General features: G+C 38.8%; 1 protein-coding gene across 3 annotated transcripts in view; it reads left to right on the forward strand.

Moving 5' to 3' along the window:
• The window catches only part of PRDM5 (PR/SET domain 5), a 257297-nt gene that overhangs the window by 158823 nt on the left and 84900 nt on the right, over positions 1-13574 (forward strand). For all 3 annotated transcript variants that reach the window (XM_062199683.1, XM_062199684.1, XM_062199685.1), the window contains one exon: positions 13361-13454. In XM_062199683.1, the coding sequence (XP_062055667.1) occupies positions 13361-13454 (94 nt within the window). The remainder of the gene's footprint in view (positions 1-13360; positions 13455-13574) is intronic.

Raw genomic sequence — 13574 nt, forward strand, 5'->3', positions numbered from 1 at the left:
TGGTATGATTTCAATTTTTTTGAATTTTCTGAGACTTGCTTTATGGCCTAGCATGTGGTCGATCTCAGAGTAAGATCCATGAGCTGGTGAGAAGAATGTGTATTCTGTGGCTGTAGGGTAGAAAGCTCTGTAGATACCTGTTAGGTATATTTGGTCTATATTGTCGATTAACTCTGTTTTTTCCTTGTTGATTTTCTGTCTAGTTGATCTGTCCATTGCTGAAAGTGGGGTATTGGAGTCCCCCACTATTATTGTATTTGAGTCTATATCTCCCTTTAAATCCTTTAACATTTCTTTTAAATAGCCAGGTGTGCTGCAATTAGCTGCATATGCATTTATTATAGTCACATCTCCCTGTTGAATTGCTCCTTTAATCATTATATAGTGTCCTTCTTTGTCTCTTTTAATAGTTTTTGTGTTAACATCTAATTTGTCTGATATTAGGATGGCTACACCATTTATTTTGGTTTCTATTATCATGAAATATCTTTTTCACTTTCATCCTTTCACTTTCAGTGTGGATGCATCTTTGTTGGTGAGATGAGTTGTAGGTAGAAAAAAGATGAGTTTTCTTTTTTAATCCATTCAGCCAGTCTGTGTCTTTTAACTGGAGAGTTTTGACCATTTACAATCAGGGTCACTATTGTTTATTACCTACTTTGCCCTGCCAAATTTCTGTTAATAGTCCTGATTTTTCACTTTGGGTTTCCTTTAAACGTTTACTGGTCATTTGATGTGATCACCCTCTTTTGTGGTGGTGTTCCTGTTTCTGTGTTTCTGTGTGTAGCACATCCTTGAGCATCTTTTCTAGGGCTGGGCAGGTAGTTACAAACTGTTTCAAGTTCTATTTGTTGTGGGAGATATTTATTTTTCCTTCATTCATAAATGAGAGCTTTGCAGGGTACAGTATTCTTGGTTGACAGTCTTTTTGTCTTAGGACTTGCCATTTTCTCTCTGGCTGTAGGATTTCTGTTGAGAAGACTGCAGTGGGTCTAATTGGGTTTCCTCTGATTGTTATTTGGCATTTCTCTTGTGCACATTTTAAGATCTTTCTTTATATTTTACTGTGGAGAACTTTACTGTAATGTGTTGTAGTGAAGATCTTTTCTGGTAGTGTCTATTGGAAGTTCTGTGACTTCCTCTACTTGGATGTCTCTCTTTCTCTATCTTGGGGAAATGTTCTGTTATTATTTCATTAAGAAGGCCTTCTAATCCTTTCTCTCTTTCCATGCCTTCTGGAATTCCTAGGATATGTATGTTGGGTCATTTAACATTATCTTGTATATTCCCAACAGCTTTTTTTAGTTTTCTAATTTCTTTTTTTTTTTTTTTTTGGTCTGACCAGTGTTTCTAGAAATTTGTCTTCTAGTTCTGATATTCTTTCTTCTGTATCACCTATCTATTGTTAGGATTTCCACTGCATTTTTTATTTGATCTATTGAATTATTTAATTCTAGTGTTTAATTCTATCTTCTCTTTAATATCTCAATTTCTTGGGAGCACTTTTCATTTAGACCATGAATTTGCTTCTGATTGCCTCTGGGTAATCTGATGATTAATTTTCTAAATTCCATTTCCAGTATATCCTCGATCTCTTCATCTTCACCTTCGATTATTGAAGAGTTGTAGTGTTCCTTTAGGGGGCTCGTAATGTCTTCCTTAGAATTTTCTTTGTTTTTCTGCAATTTGTGTGTATTTTTTTCTTTTTCTTCTTCTTCTTCTTCTTCTTCTTCTTCTTCTTCTTCTTCTTCTTCTTCTTCTTCTTCTTCTTCTTTTTGGTCTGGTTGCTTTTCTCTTCAATTTGTGTCTTTGTGATTTAGTGCGACGTCCATACTTTCAGTGAGTTCCAAGTGGTCTGTGTTGGATGTGGCCTGGGCGCTCTGTTCAGTATTCCGTGGTGGAGCAGGTATCCAATATAAAGCCCTCATGGGATTTTGTATCTTTTCTCTGGTTTTTTGTTTAGAGGAAATTGTTCACTTCTGTTGGTGTAACCCACCCTTTTCCTCACAGTTACAGGATGCTCCAGTGTTAGTCTCTGTTGTGCTCGGGGTTATATTGCCCTTCTAAATGAAGCTGTGGAGATTTTCTTGTGGTGAGGTTTCTCTCCATTATGAGCTGCTGTGCGTTGCAAATGGAAGCATGGAGCCTTACCTCCTGCATCCTGACTCTCTTCTCAATGGTGGATGGAGCGGGCTTGAGTTTTCGATATTCAGGACTTCTCCTTTTTTTGTAGCTTTGTGTGGTATGGAAGAGACTATTCTGAAATTTTGTGGTCCTCATTATTGGGTTGAGAGTGTGGTGAGGTGGTCCCCAATATTGATGGGCATGTGCACAGAAGGCAAAGGGGACAGTCACCTGCCCACATTCAAATATGTAAACAAACAAAATGGCTTCTCTCAGCTGGCTGCAGGTCCTGGGGGAGGAGGGAAGTGGAGAGGGGTGTGCTGGACCTCTCTGCTGTTTCTCTACACCTTCTCTTTTTTCCCACATGGAACTACAAAAGCAGTTCTCCAAGCTTTCCCTCCTGCTGCTGTTTGCAGCTCCATGGTCCCACTATTTCCAATCTCACCTTGTCCGCTGGGGGCTGGTGCCAACCTCCCTGGTCCAAGCTTCTGCCACTTGCTTCCCATTCTTATTTATTCTTTCGGCATGGACCTGGGCAGTCTCTGTGGCTCTCCTGGTAACAGATTTCCCATGGCTTTATCTCCAGCGTGTATCTTCTCTCCTTTTTAACTATCTATTTTGCACCTCATGACTCGAGTCAGCCTGTTGCTCTACTGCAATTTGAGGACCCCCTGCTATTCTGTTAAAGTCTATTTTTAAATGATCTTCTGCTCCACATAATCTCTGTTTTTTGCAATATCATGTTGTCTTAGAAATTACAGTATATAGGGTATTTTAATATTGATTGGACAAGGACTCTTATAGTTTCTCTTTTTCCAATTTCTTTTATATGATGCTTTAGATAAATTAATAAACTTTCAACCATGGCTTCTTTTTTTATCTTCCTGGAAATCAAAATGCTACCAAACATGGTGGACTCACTTCTTACCCCACAGTTTTAATTAGATGATTGCATGAAAGAAGACTGGGGTGCATCTTAGATAGGATAGCAAGATCCAGAAGATGTGGGAAGGGCTTGTCCTACTAAGAAAAGATGAAAACTTTAAAGAGTATGCCTCAAGTATCATAGCAGATGAGAGTAATTTTGTGTGAGGGCAAAAAGTGCACTAGAATGGAACTTCAACATGCAAACCAGAATGAGTTTTAAATGAGGCAGCAATCGTAGTAAGTAGGAAATATAATTTTAGAAGTCAGTTAAATTAAGCCGGCGCCGCGGCTCACTAGGCTAATCCTCCGCCTTGCGGCGCTGGCACACCGGGTTCTAGTCCCGGTCGGGGCACCAATCCTGTCCCGGTTGCCCCTCTTCCAGGCCAGCTCTCTGCTGTGGCCAGGGAGTGCAGTGGAGGATGGCCCAAGTGCTTGGGCTCTGCACCCCATGGGAGACCAGGATAAGCCCCTGGCTCCTGCCATCGGATCAGCACGGTGCGCCGGCCGAAGCGCGCCTACCGCGACGGCCATTGGAGGGTGAACCAATGGCAAAGGAAGACCTTTCTCTCTGTCTCTCTCTCTCTCTCTGTCCACTCTGCCTGTCAAAAATAAAAAAAAAAGTCAGTTAAATTAAATGGAAAATTAACACACATTTGGAGAAGAGATACTCTTGTTTCTTACATCACAATCTGTACCATACCAGAAAATTTCACAAACCTTAACCAATTTAAATTAGAAATGTTCATGTGGGGACTGAACATTGTAATTAAAATATGCTAAAGTGCAGTATTTGCAGGAGAAAATAGGATTTCACCTAATACTCCATTTTGGATGTTTTATATTTAAAGTTATAAAGTGATCTAAACTGATTGCTTTATTTCAGTTTACAACTGTATTTATCTTGAAAAATGGCTTAATTTTTATGATTAACAGTATATCGTCCAGCAGTGTTGACACTGAAGATCATTGGGTGGTAGCTAACATACACATACACACTTCCGTATTCTCTCTCTCTCTCTCTTCCCCATAGCCCAGTATTCACCTATTGTTAGAAATTCTATTATCATCTTTGCATCTGTAAAAATGTTAAGAGATTTTAATATATAAAACTATTTGCTCATCAAGATCAGGTATTAATGTTTAGATAATATGATTTTTTTGATAAGATGAAAATCATTCCATTATTTGTCTGTTTTTACTTGAGGAATCTGCACTTGTTTCTCTATGAATGGCACACAAATCTCAATGAAAAGTTATCAGTATATTTGGCCATCCTGCCTAGAAGAAAATTTGTTCAGTAGGGGAGAATCACAGTGCCTATCTTTATGCAGAAAAATCTGCTAACTACTCATAAGTGTGAAAACTTGAAGTAAGTTTATTTTGGTGCAAAACTTTACATGGAATCCAGGAGGAAGCACCTGGCTCCTGGCTTCAGATCGGTGCAGCACGCCAGCCACAGTGCGCGGGCTGTAGCGGCCATTTGGGAGGTGAACCAATGGAAAAAGAAAAGACCCTTCTCTCTGTCTCTCTCACTGTCTAACTCTGCCTGTTAAAAATAGTTTTTAAAAATATTCATTTCCCATGAAATTTTTGACAATCCCTCCTATGCTTGTGTGTAAAAATTTTTTTGTACCAAAAGAAAGTTATTGTGATTCCATTCTCCACAAACTTTTTGAAGTTACCTTGCAAAGCTGCAGGTGTCTGTTATCTTGACAGTTCTGTGAAGTGACATGGTTGCTGTTTCTACTTGTTAAAAGAACATTGTTGTGGAAGAGAAAATGAACTTGTTCTGTGTGGCTCTGAGTTAGTAGTAGTAAATAGTGATCATTGTCAACATGCAGAACCTAGCTGCTGGTCAGATCAGCCAGCCCACTAGGTGAGCTGCTTGTTCAAAGCAGTGTTTGTTAGAAGCATGCTCTTCATCTGAGATAGAAGATACCATTTTTAGCAATGTTGTAGAAGAGAAAACTGCTTGAGCTACCTTCCCTGGGTTCTTCTGAACATCTGGGGTACCTCTTAGCAAATTCCCTTTGCTCTGATCAGGGCATATTTTAGGGTGTGGGAACTCAGTAGTTGGCTTCATTGGTTCCTGGCTTTGTGCTAATGGAGTTGTGACTTGCAAGCAGTGGAAAGTTTACACTTGATAATCTCATAAATGTTGTATTCTTCACTTAGCCATGTAGCATGAGCTACTCATCAGTGTACTGAACCTAAAAGAGACTGTATTTGTCAGTACCTCTTCATTACAGTTTATTTTTGTGTGGAAGAAGCCTTTTAAAGAAACCAGTTATAAGTCTGAAAGTAAAGTTTCAATCCGCATACCTTGTAGACAGTCAGATACCACACATTTTATGTAGCTTTAAGATTACTGTATAGTCCAATGGGACATTAATGTATTTATGATATGCAGATTTGAATCTTCCATAACAAAACTTTTGTTTAAAGATTCATTTTATTTTTATTTCATTTGAAAGGCAGAGTGTCAGAGAGAGAGGAGAGGCAGAAAGAAATCTTTTCACCCACTGGTTCACTCTCTAAATGGCCACAAAAGTCAAGTCTTGGCCAGGCCAAATTCAGGAGCCTGGAACTCCATGTGGGTGGCAGGATCCCAAAAGCTTGGGCCATCCTACACTGCCTTTCCAAGTGTATTAGCAAGAAGCTAGATCCAAAGCAGATCAGCCATGACATGAACCAATTTTCTGAGACGTGGTGTTTCAAGAGACAGATTAACCACAATGCCAGCCCCACAAAACTTTTTTAAGAAAAGATTAGTTCTGGGGATGCTGTCCTGGCATAGTGGGTTAGATGCCGCCTGCTATGCTGGCATGCCCTGTGGGCATTTGTTCACTCCACTTCTGATCCAGATGCCTACTAGTGTACCCGTGAAGGCAACAGAAGATGGCTCAGGTGCTTGGGCCCCTGACACCCATGTGGGATCCAAGAGGAAGCTTTTGGCTCCTGGCTTCAGCCTGGCCCTGTCTTGGCTGTTACAGCCGTTTGGGGAGTGAGCCAGTAGATGGAAGATTTTTCTGTGTCTGTCTCTCCTCTGTCTGCAAGTAAATAAATTTTTTTTTAAAAAAGTAATAGTTCTGAAAAACATCTCAAACATTTTCCCCAAATTTTATTTCTTCCTTTAAAAAAAAATGATTATTTAGGTCAGTGCCGTGGCTCACTTGACTAATCCTCTGCCTGTGGTGCCGGCACCCCACGTTCTAGTCCCGGTTGGGGCGCTGGATTCTGTCCTATTGCTCTTCTTCTAGTCCAGCCCTCTGCTGTGGCCCGGGAAGGCAGTGGAAGATGGCCAAGTGCTTGGACCCTGCACCTGCATGGGAGACCAGGAGGAAGCACCTGGCTCCTGGCTTCAGATCGGTGCAGCACGCCAGCCACAGTGCACGGGCAGTAGTGGCCATTTGGGAGGTGAACCAATGGAAAAAGAAAGACCCTTCTCTCTGTCTCTCTCACTGTCTAACTCTGCCTGTTAAAAAAAATTATTTATTTATCTCACTAGTCCAAGTGATCAACTTCAGTTCACAAGTGATCACACTGATAGGTCTAAGAGTCAAAGGGATCACACAAACAAGACTAGCGTCTGGTAATACTAACTGATAGAATCAAAAAGGGAGAGAACCATCCAACATGGGAAGCAGGATACACAGCAGACTCATAGAATGGCAGATGTCCTAAATAGCACTCTGGCCTCAGAATCCGCCCTTGAGGCATTCGGATCTGGCTGAAGAGCCCATGAGAGTATTGTAGGCATGGAAAGCCAAGACACTCTGGAAAAAAAGAAAAAGAAGACCTAAATGAAAGATTTCTGCAAGTGAGATCCCATTGGAAAGAATGGGGCCATCAAAGAAGGAGGTACCTTTCTCTGAAGGGAGGAGAGAACTTCCACTTTGACTATGACCCTGTTGGAATAAGATCAAAGTTGGCGAACCCTAAAGGCTTCCATAGCCTTGGCAATTCATGACTAGAGCCTAGGGAGATTACTGACGCCATAAACAAGAGTGTCAAATTGTTACGTCAGCAACAGGAGTCACTGTGTACTTACTCCTCATGTGGGATCTCTGTCCTTAATGTGTTGTCCAATGTGAAGTGATGCTATAACTAGTACCCAAACAGTATTTTACACTTTGTGTTTCTGTGTGGGTGCAAACTGATGAAATCTTTACTTAGTATATACGGAATCGATCTTCTGTATATAAAGATAATTGAAAATGAAAAAAAAAAAACTTGGTTTTAAATTGGACATTGCAGAGAAAATTAATCAATTTTAAAAAGATATCATGTAGTATTTCTGTCCTTAATGTGCTGTACATTGTGATTTAATGCCATAACTAGGACTCCAACAGTTTTTTTCACTTTATGTTGTTATGTGGGTACAAACTGTTGAAATCTTTACTTAATATATACTAAACTGATCTCTGTATATAAAGAGAATTGAAAATGAATCTTGATGTGAATGGAAGGGGAGAGGGAGCGGGAAAGGGGAGGGTTGTGGGTGGGAGGGAAGTTATGTGGGGGGAAGCCATTGTAATCCATAAGCTGTACTTTGGAAATTTATATTCATTAAATAAAAGTTTTAAAAAAATAAAATAAAAAAAGAAATATTTACAGCAGAAAGCAAAAAAGAATTATTTATTTATTTGAGAGGTAGAGTTACAGACAGAGAGAAAGGTCTTCCATTCACTGGTTCACTCCCCAAATGGCCGTAACGGCCAGAGCTGGGCCGATCCGGAACTGTTAGCCAGGAGCTTCTTCAGGGTCTTCCACATTTATTCAGGGGCCCAAGCCATCTTTCACTGCTTTCTCAGGCCATTAAGCAGTGAGCTGGATTGGAAGAGGAGAAGCTAGGACATGAACCAATGCCCATAAGATGCAGGTGCCGCAGTCAGAGGCTTAGCTTACTATGCCACAAAGCTGGCCCCCAGATTTGCTTTTTTTTAAGTTATTTCTCGTAATTTTTTATATTTCTTGCTTTCACAGAATCCAAAGGAAAAAATATCATTACTGGTAAATCCTGTTACTATAGAGTGATGCTTATTCCCACTAGTCAGGGTTATAATTTTGAATTATGAGTGATCCTATTGAAAATTTTATTCTGTTCTCTTATAAATAATATTTGACCTATGTGGCTAAAAATGTATCAACTTGATAATTATTGTTCAGTATGCCAAAACTTTTTGCATCATTTTTGAGACATTTTAATAGGTGTTCTAATGTAACAAATTTTCTTGTGTGTTTTCTACATCTGCAACAGTAATCAGACTTAATGCATAAAAAGACTTGGCATATGAGATGTATTTCTTAGTATTTGTCCATGGACCAGCTCCTCTTTTATATTGGTATATGTTAGTATCATCAGAGACTTGGCATTTAAATCAGGAAAAGTTTTATAGCACAAAGATTACTTGATTAATAAATCAGTGACTTGTTTGCCATTCTTCACATTTGAACAATGGAAGGATAAGACACCTTTTCAAAAGCTTCATTTAATCTGATACTTATTAAATATACTATATCTTGGACACAGAAATCCACTGTCCACAATATGCACCTTCCTTACATAACACAGCCTTTTAGGGTCTTCTGTCTATTGAATATGTGGATTCTTTGCTAAGATTTTCATTAAGTCAGGGGCAGCAACATGGCACAGTGGATTCAGCTGCAGTTTAGGATGCCATGTCGGATTTTGGAGCTCTGGTTTGAGTGCAAATTGCTCTTCTTCCAATCCAGCTCACTGCTGATGCTGACACACCTTGGAAAGCAGCAGATGTTGGCCCAAGTACTTGGGCCCTTCCTCCATGTGGGAGACCAGGAAAGAGTTCCTGGCTTCCTGTTCTGTGGGTCCCAGCCCTGGCCATTGTAACCATTTGGGGAGTGAGCCAGTAAATGGAAGTGCGCGCTCGCTCGCTCTCTCTCTCTGTCTCTTGCTCTGCCTTTCAAGTAAGTAAGTAAATGAAACTTAAAAAAAAATTCACAATTCATGTCATTCCAGCCCAGATGGTGGTTTTGGAATCTTTTTGATAAAACTATTTATTCAACTGGCTATGCAATAATAGCTTACTTCTTAAAACATGATACTGATATTTTGAAAATATGATACCAATATCCAGATGTTATAGCTTTTGCTTAACGTAGTTGAAAGGCAATATTCTGTCCCAAGTTAATTCATAATTAAACTACTAAGTCATTTCCAATTTTTTAAATTCTAGATTTGGAAAAAGAAACAGAATGAGAGTAAAATATAGTACCTTTTGGAGATTAAAATAATGCTGTGTTCTAGTCTTTGCGCTCTAAAATTCTTTCCTTTTATAATGTTATTTACTCCTTGTAGAAAGTTTAAACATCAAAGAAATGTATGAATAAGAAAACAAGCATTGTGTCAAATATCATTCTCCGCTTTCTTATGAAAGTCCCTCTCTGTGCTTGGGAAATCACCTCCTTGATTCTACTCTACCTCAGGATATGTAGAGAGCTTAAATAGCATTCTGTACATAATGTTTTTCATTCTGCTTTTGACATTCAAAATATGTTATGGGTCATTTTCCATTTCAAAGATATATATAAATAAATTTAAAAGTATATTATAATACCCACTACAGTTGACCAAGTTATCTTTTTTGGACATTTAGAAATTTTCCTTTTTATTAAAAAAAAAAAAACTTTGTTCAAAAACTGGTCAAGTGTTTGTCTACAAAGGGAATTGGTCAGTCAAGGAATATGCAATTTTGTTATTTTGGTACATACAGCCACATCAGAACTCAGAAAATTTTAATTCCCACGTGATATATGAGATGTCCTTAAATTTACAAAACAAAAATTTCCCCATAAACCCCACACCCAGCTTCCCCAGTGTTAGCATCTTATATTAGTAGGATATATTTGTCACAGTCTGTAAACCACACTCCAGCTTCCCCTATTATTAACATCTTATCTTAGTATGTTTGTCATAATTAACCACACCCAGCTTCCCCTGTTTCTTTTTTATCCCAACTCCCTCTGTTCCTTACACCTTTCTCCTTGCTTCTAGTAATTGTTCTTACTTTTCGCCAACCCTGAATGATGTCCATTTACTTTATTTCTGGCAATCTGGTGGATCACAGGTTGTATTGTTGTTTTAAATTTTCCCTTCTTTCATTATATCCATGGCTTTAAATATTAGTACTTTATGTAAGTTTATGTTTCTTCATGTCTGTGGCTTTCACCCTGGCCTAAGCCTCCATCACTTCTCACTTTGTTTATTGCTATCATTTCTCTGGTATCTGTTGTTCATCACAACCTGTTATACATGTGGCCATCAGGGCGTCTTGTTGAATGTCAGGTGAGTCATGCCAGTCTCCTGCTCAGAAGCCTTCAGAGATTTTTCCATCTGTCAGAGTAAAAGACAGAATTCCTGTTGCGGTCAACCTGGCCAGTCATGATTTGCTTTTCCTTCTTCGCTTCTCCCTTTTTGCTGACCCCATTTCTCCATTTCTCTCTCTCTACCTCATGGCTGGCTCTAACCACACTCAACTTCCATGGCATTTCCTTTCAGTGTCATCCAAATATTTGCCTTTGCTCTTTCATATCTGTCAGGTCTTCTCTCAGAGGTCACCTGTCAGATAGACTTTCTTTGAATGCCTATTTAATGGCTACCCCATTCTCTGAAAACTGGTTTTTGGAACCCCTAGCATATGTTCCTATCTGATATGGTGCAAATCTGGCCATGTGTTAATTGTTCTCTCCTTCCTGGTATAATTGCTCCATGATAGCAGGGACTTTGTTTGTCTTGTCCAGTGACAAATCCCCAGCTTCTAAACAGGACTAACATTTGGTGACAGGAAGAACACAACAAAGATACGATGAATGAAATTTTAGGAAGACTGATTGAGAGTTATTTTCCACCATTTTCTAATGGAGTTCTTTTCTTTTCTTACTAATATTTGTCACCAAGAAATTTTGGTTTGCTGTTTTAAATTTATCTGTGTTATCTGAATATCTGGTTTCCTGCCATGCTTACAAAGCTTTTCTTCACTCAAAAATTATTTAAAAATTCACTCATGTTTTCTGTAGTACATTGAGGGTTGTAAGTCTTCAGTTTTTAAAAAAGATCTGAATTTATGTGGCATTTTTTTGCAGTAAGAGGTGAGTAATAAACCAAACTGTATTTTTTAAAATATTTAGACCATTGCTTCACTACCATATATTATATTTTCTGTCTTCCCTTACCAGTTTGCAATGACATATTTTCCTATATTACAATATATTTTATCTGGTGAAAGAAACCTACTTTTTCTGGTTTATTGATTTATTTGTTCTGTGATATCATCTTAATTTCTGTGACTAATAATGCTTTTGAATACTTTTGCCTGGCCTTTACATATTTATTCCGTCCATCCTTTCTCTATGGTTTTCACAACTGAAAGGAAGCATGATAATCCCTTTCTCACTAACGTTATCTAAATATATAGTGCTTATTCCGTGAATATTGCAATGTCTATTTAATTATGAATATATGCAAGTCAGTATGCTATGAATGAACTGACTTACTTTTAAATTATTCCCTTTATCTTTACACCACATATATCATAAAAACTCATCAGCTGTGATTTGTTATATTGGATCAGGACAACATAGTCCACTTTTAGTTATTTTTTCTTTGTGTTTATGATCCTTATTATCTTTTTTTTTTTTTTTTGACAGGCAGAGTAGACAGTGAGAGAGAGAGACAGAGGAAAGGTCTTCCTTTTTGCCGGTGGTTCACCCTGCAATGGCCGCCGCGGCTGGTGCGCTGCAGCCGGCGCACCACGCTGATCTGATGGCAGGAGCCAGGTGCTTATCCTGGTCTCCCATGCGGGTGCAGGACCCAAGTACTTGGGCCATCCTCCACTGCACTCCCTGGCCACAGCAGAGAGCTGGCCTGGAAGAGGGGCAACCGGGACAGAATCCGGTGCCCCGACCGGGACTAGAACCTGGTGTGCCAGCGCCGCAAGGCGGAGGATTAGCCTATTGAGCCGCGGCGCCAGCTGCAATTTTGTTTTGTGATTTGTTACCTATGATGTTTCTATAACTCTTATAATTTATTAATTTATTTATAATTTATTTATTTGTTATCTTGACATCCATGGTAGAATAGGATTCACTGATTGGCACCAAATGGTTTTATATGGATGTATAAGGAAAAAGGTGAATTGAATAAGCTTTTTACTGTTGTATTTTGTTTTATTGTTTTGATTTTGGTTTTTAGACCCAGATGCGATATTCCACTGTTTCTTATTATCAAGATATTTTTATTTGTTATGTACCATAGTGTTCAATAGTGCTTGCTGTGACTGTTTATCTTTGTCAAGTCACTGGAACTTTTTAAGACTCTGTAAAATGGGACAGTGATAATATTTAGCTCATTAGTTACTTACTGATGGAATTAAGTGGAATGCTTCATGTAAAGTATAACATTTGACATAAATTAAGTACTTAATGAATGTTTTCTAGGTTAATTTATAGAATGAGTAAATATTCTCTCGTAATTTAGGGGAAAAGCAGCACCCAGGGTAAATATTATTTGGTATTAGTAAAGTTGTTTCTTTTAACTGTCTTTGTCTGTGTAGCAACTGCTGTACCAGAACAAGTCAAGCCTGGCCAGTGATAGCAGAAGACTGGTCTTTAGAGAAGTATTACACCATTTCATTTTGCCAACCAGGTCTGGAAAATTTTCAGTGTGTTTTCAGATCAGCATTTTGAGATAATAGGAACAATTTCCTTTGCTATTTATCAAACATTTAAGTAATGTGATAGTTTGACAACACAATGATTTTTCTCCTGGGAATGCAGAATATTTGTTATTACAGTTGTGGTAGAATGTCAACAGAGGAAGCAAATATATTGACTACCCACCGTTCTTTATCTTTTTTTTTGAAAACACACACACACACACACACAGTTTCTTTTTTACTTGAAAGTCACAGAGAGAGACTGAGATAGAGATAGAGATCTCATATTTGCTGGTTCATTCCCTAAACGCCCACAGATGGCTGGAGCTTGGTCAGGTCAAAGCTAGGACTCCAGAACTCAATTTAGGCATCCCATATGGATGACAGGAACCAAACTACTGGAGCCATCACCCGTTGCCTCCCAGGTTGAACATTAGCAGGAACCTCGAAGCATATGTGGAGCCAGGACTCTGACCTAGGCATCTGAAGTGATGTTTTAACCACTGCACATAATGCCATTCTTGCCCCCTTTAGCTCTTCAGCATCATGATTCTGAGTTCCAGTTATTGCAATGTTGAGCTGATTCTCAATTCCTCTCTCTCACACTGTCTTTGCAGACTCACTCTGAGGAGAGACCGTTCCAATGTGAAGAATGTAAAGCTTTGTTCCGGACTCCATTTTCCTTGCAGAGACACCTGCTAATACACAACAGTAAGTCCCAGTTCAGGTAGTTGAAACAAAAAGGAATATCACACTTTGTTCTTAAAAATGCTTGACAGTGTAGGCATCCGAGAAGTATATCTATAAGTGGTTATATAATCTACTTTTAAA

The sequence above is a fragment of the Lepus europaeus genome, chromosome 8 (assembly GCF_033115175.1).
Source record: "Lepus europaeus isolate LE1 chromosome 8, mLepTim1.pri, whole genome shotgun sequence".
NCBI classification, from domain to species: domain Eukaryota; kingdom Metazoa; phylum Chordata; class Mammalia; order Lagomorpha; family Leporidae; genus Lepus; species Lepus europaeus.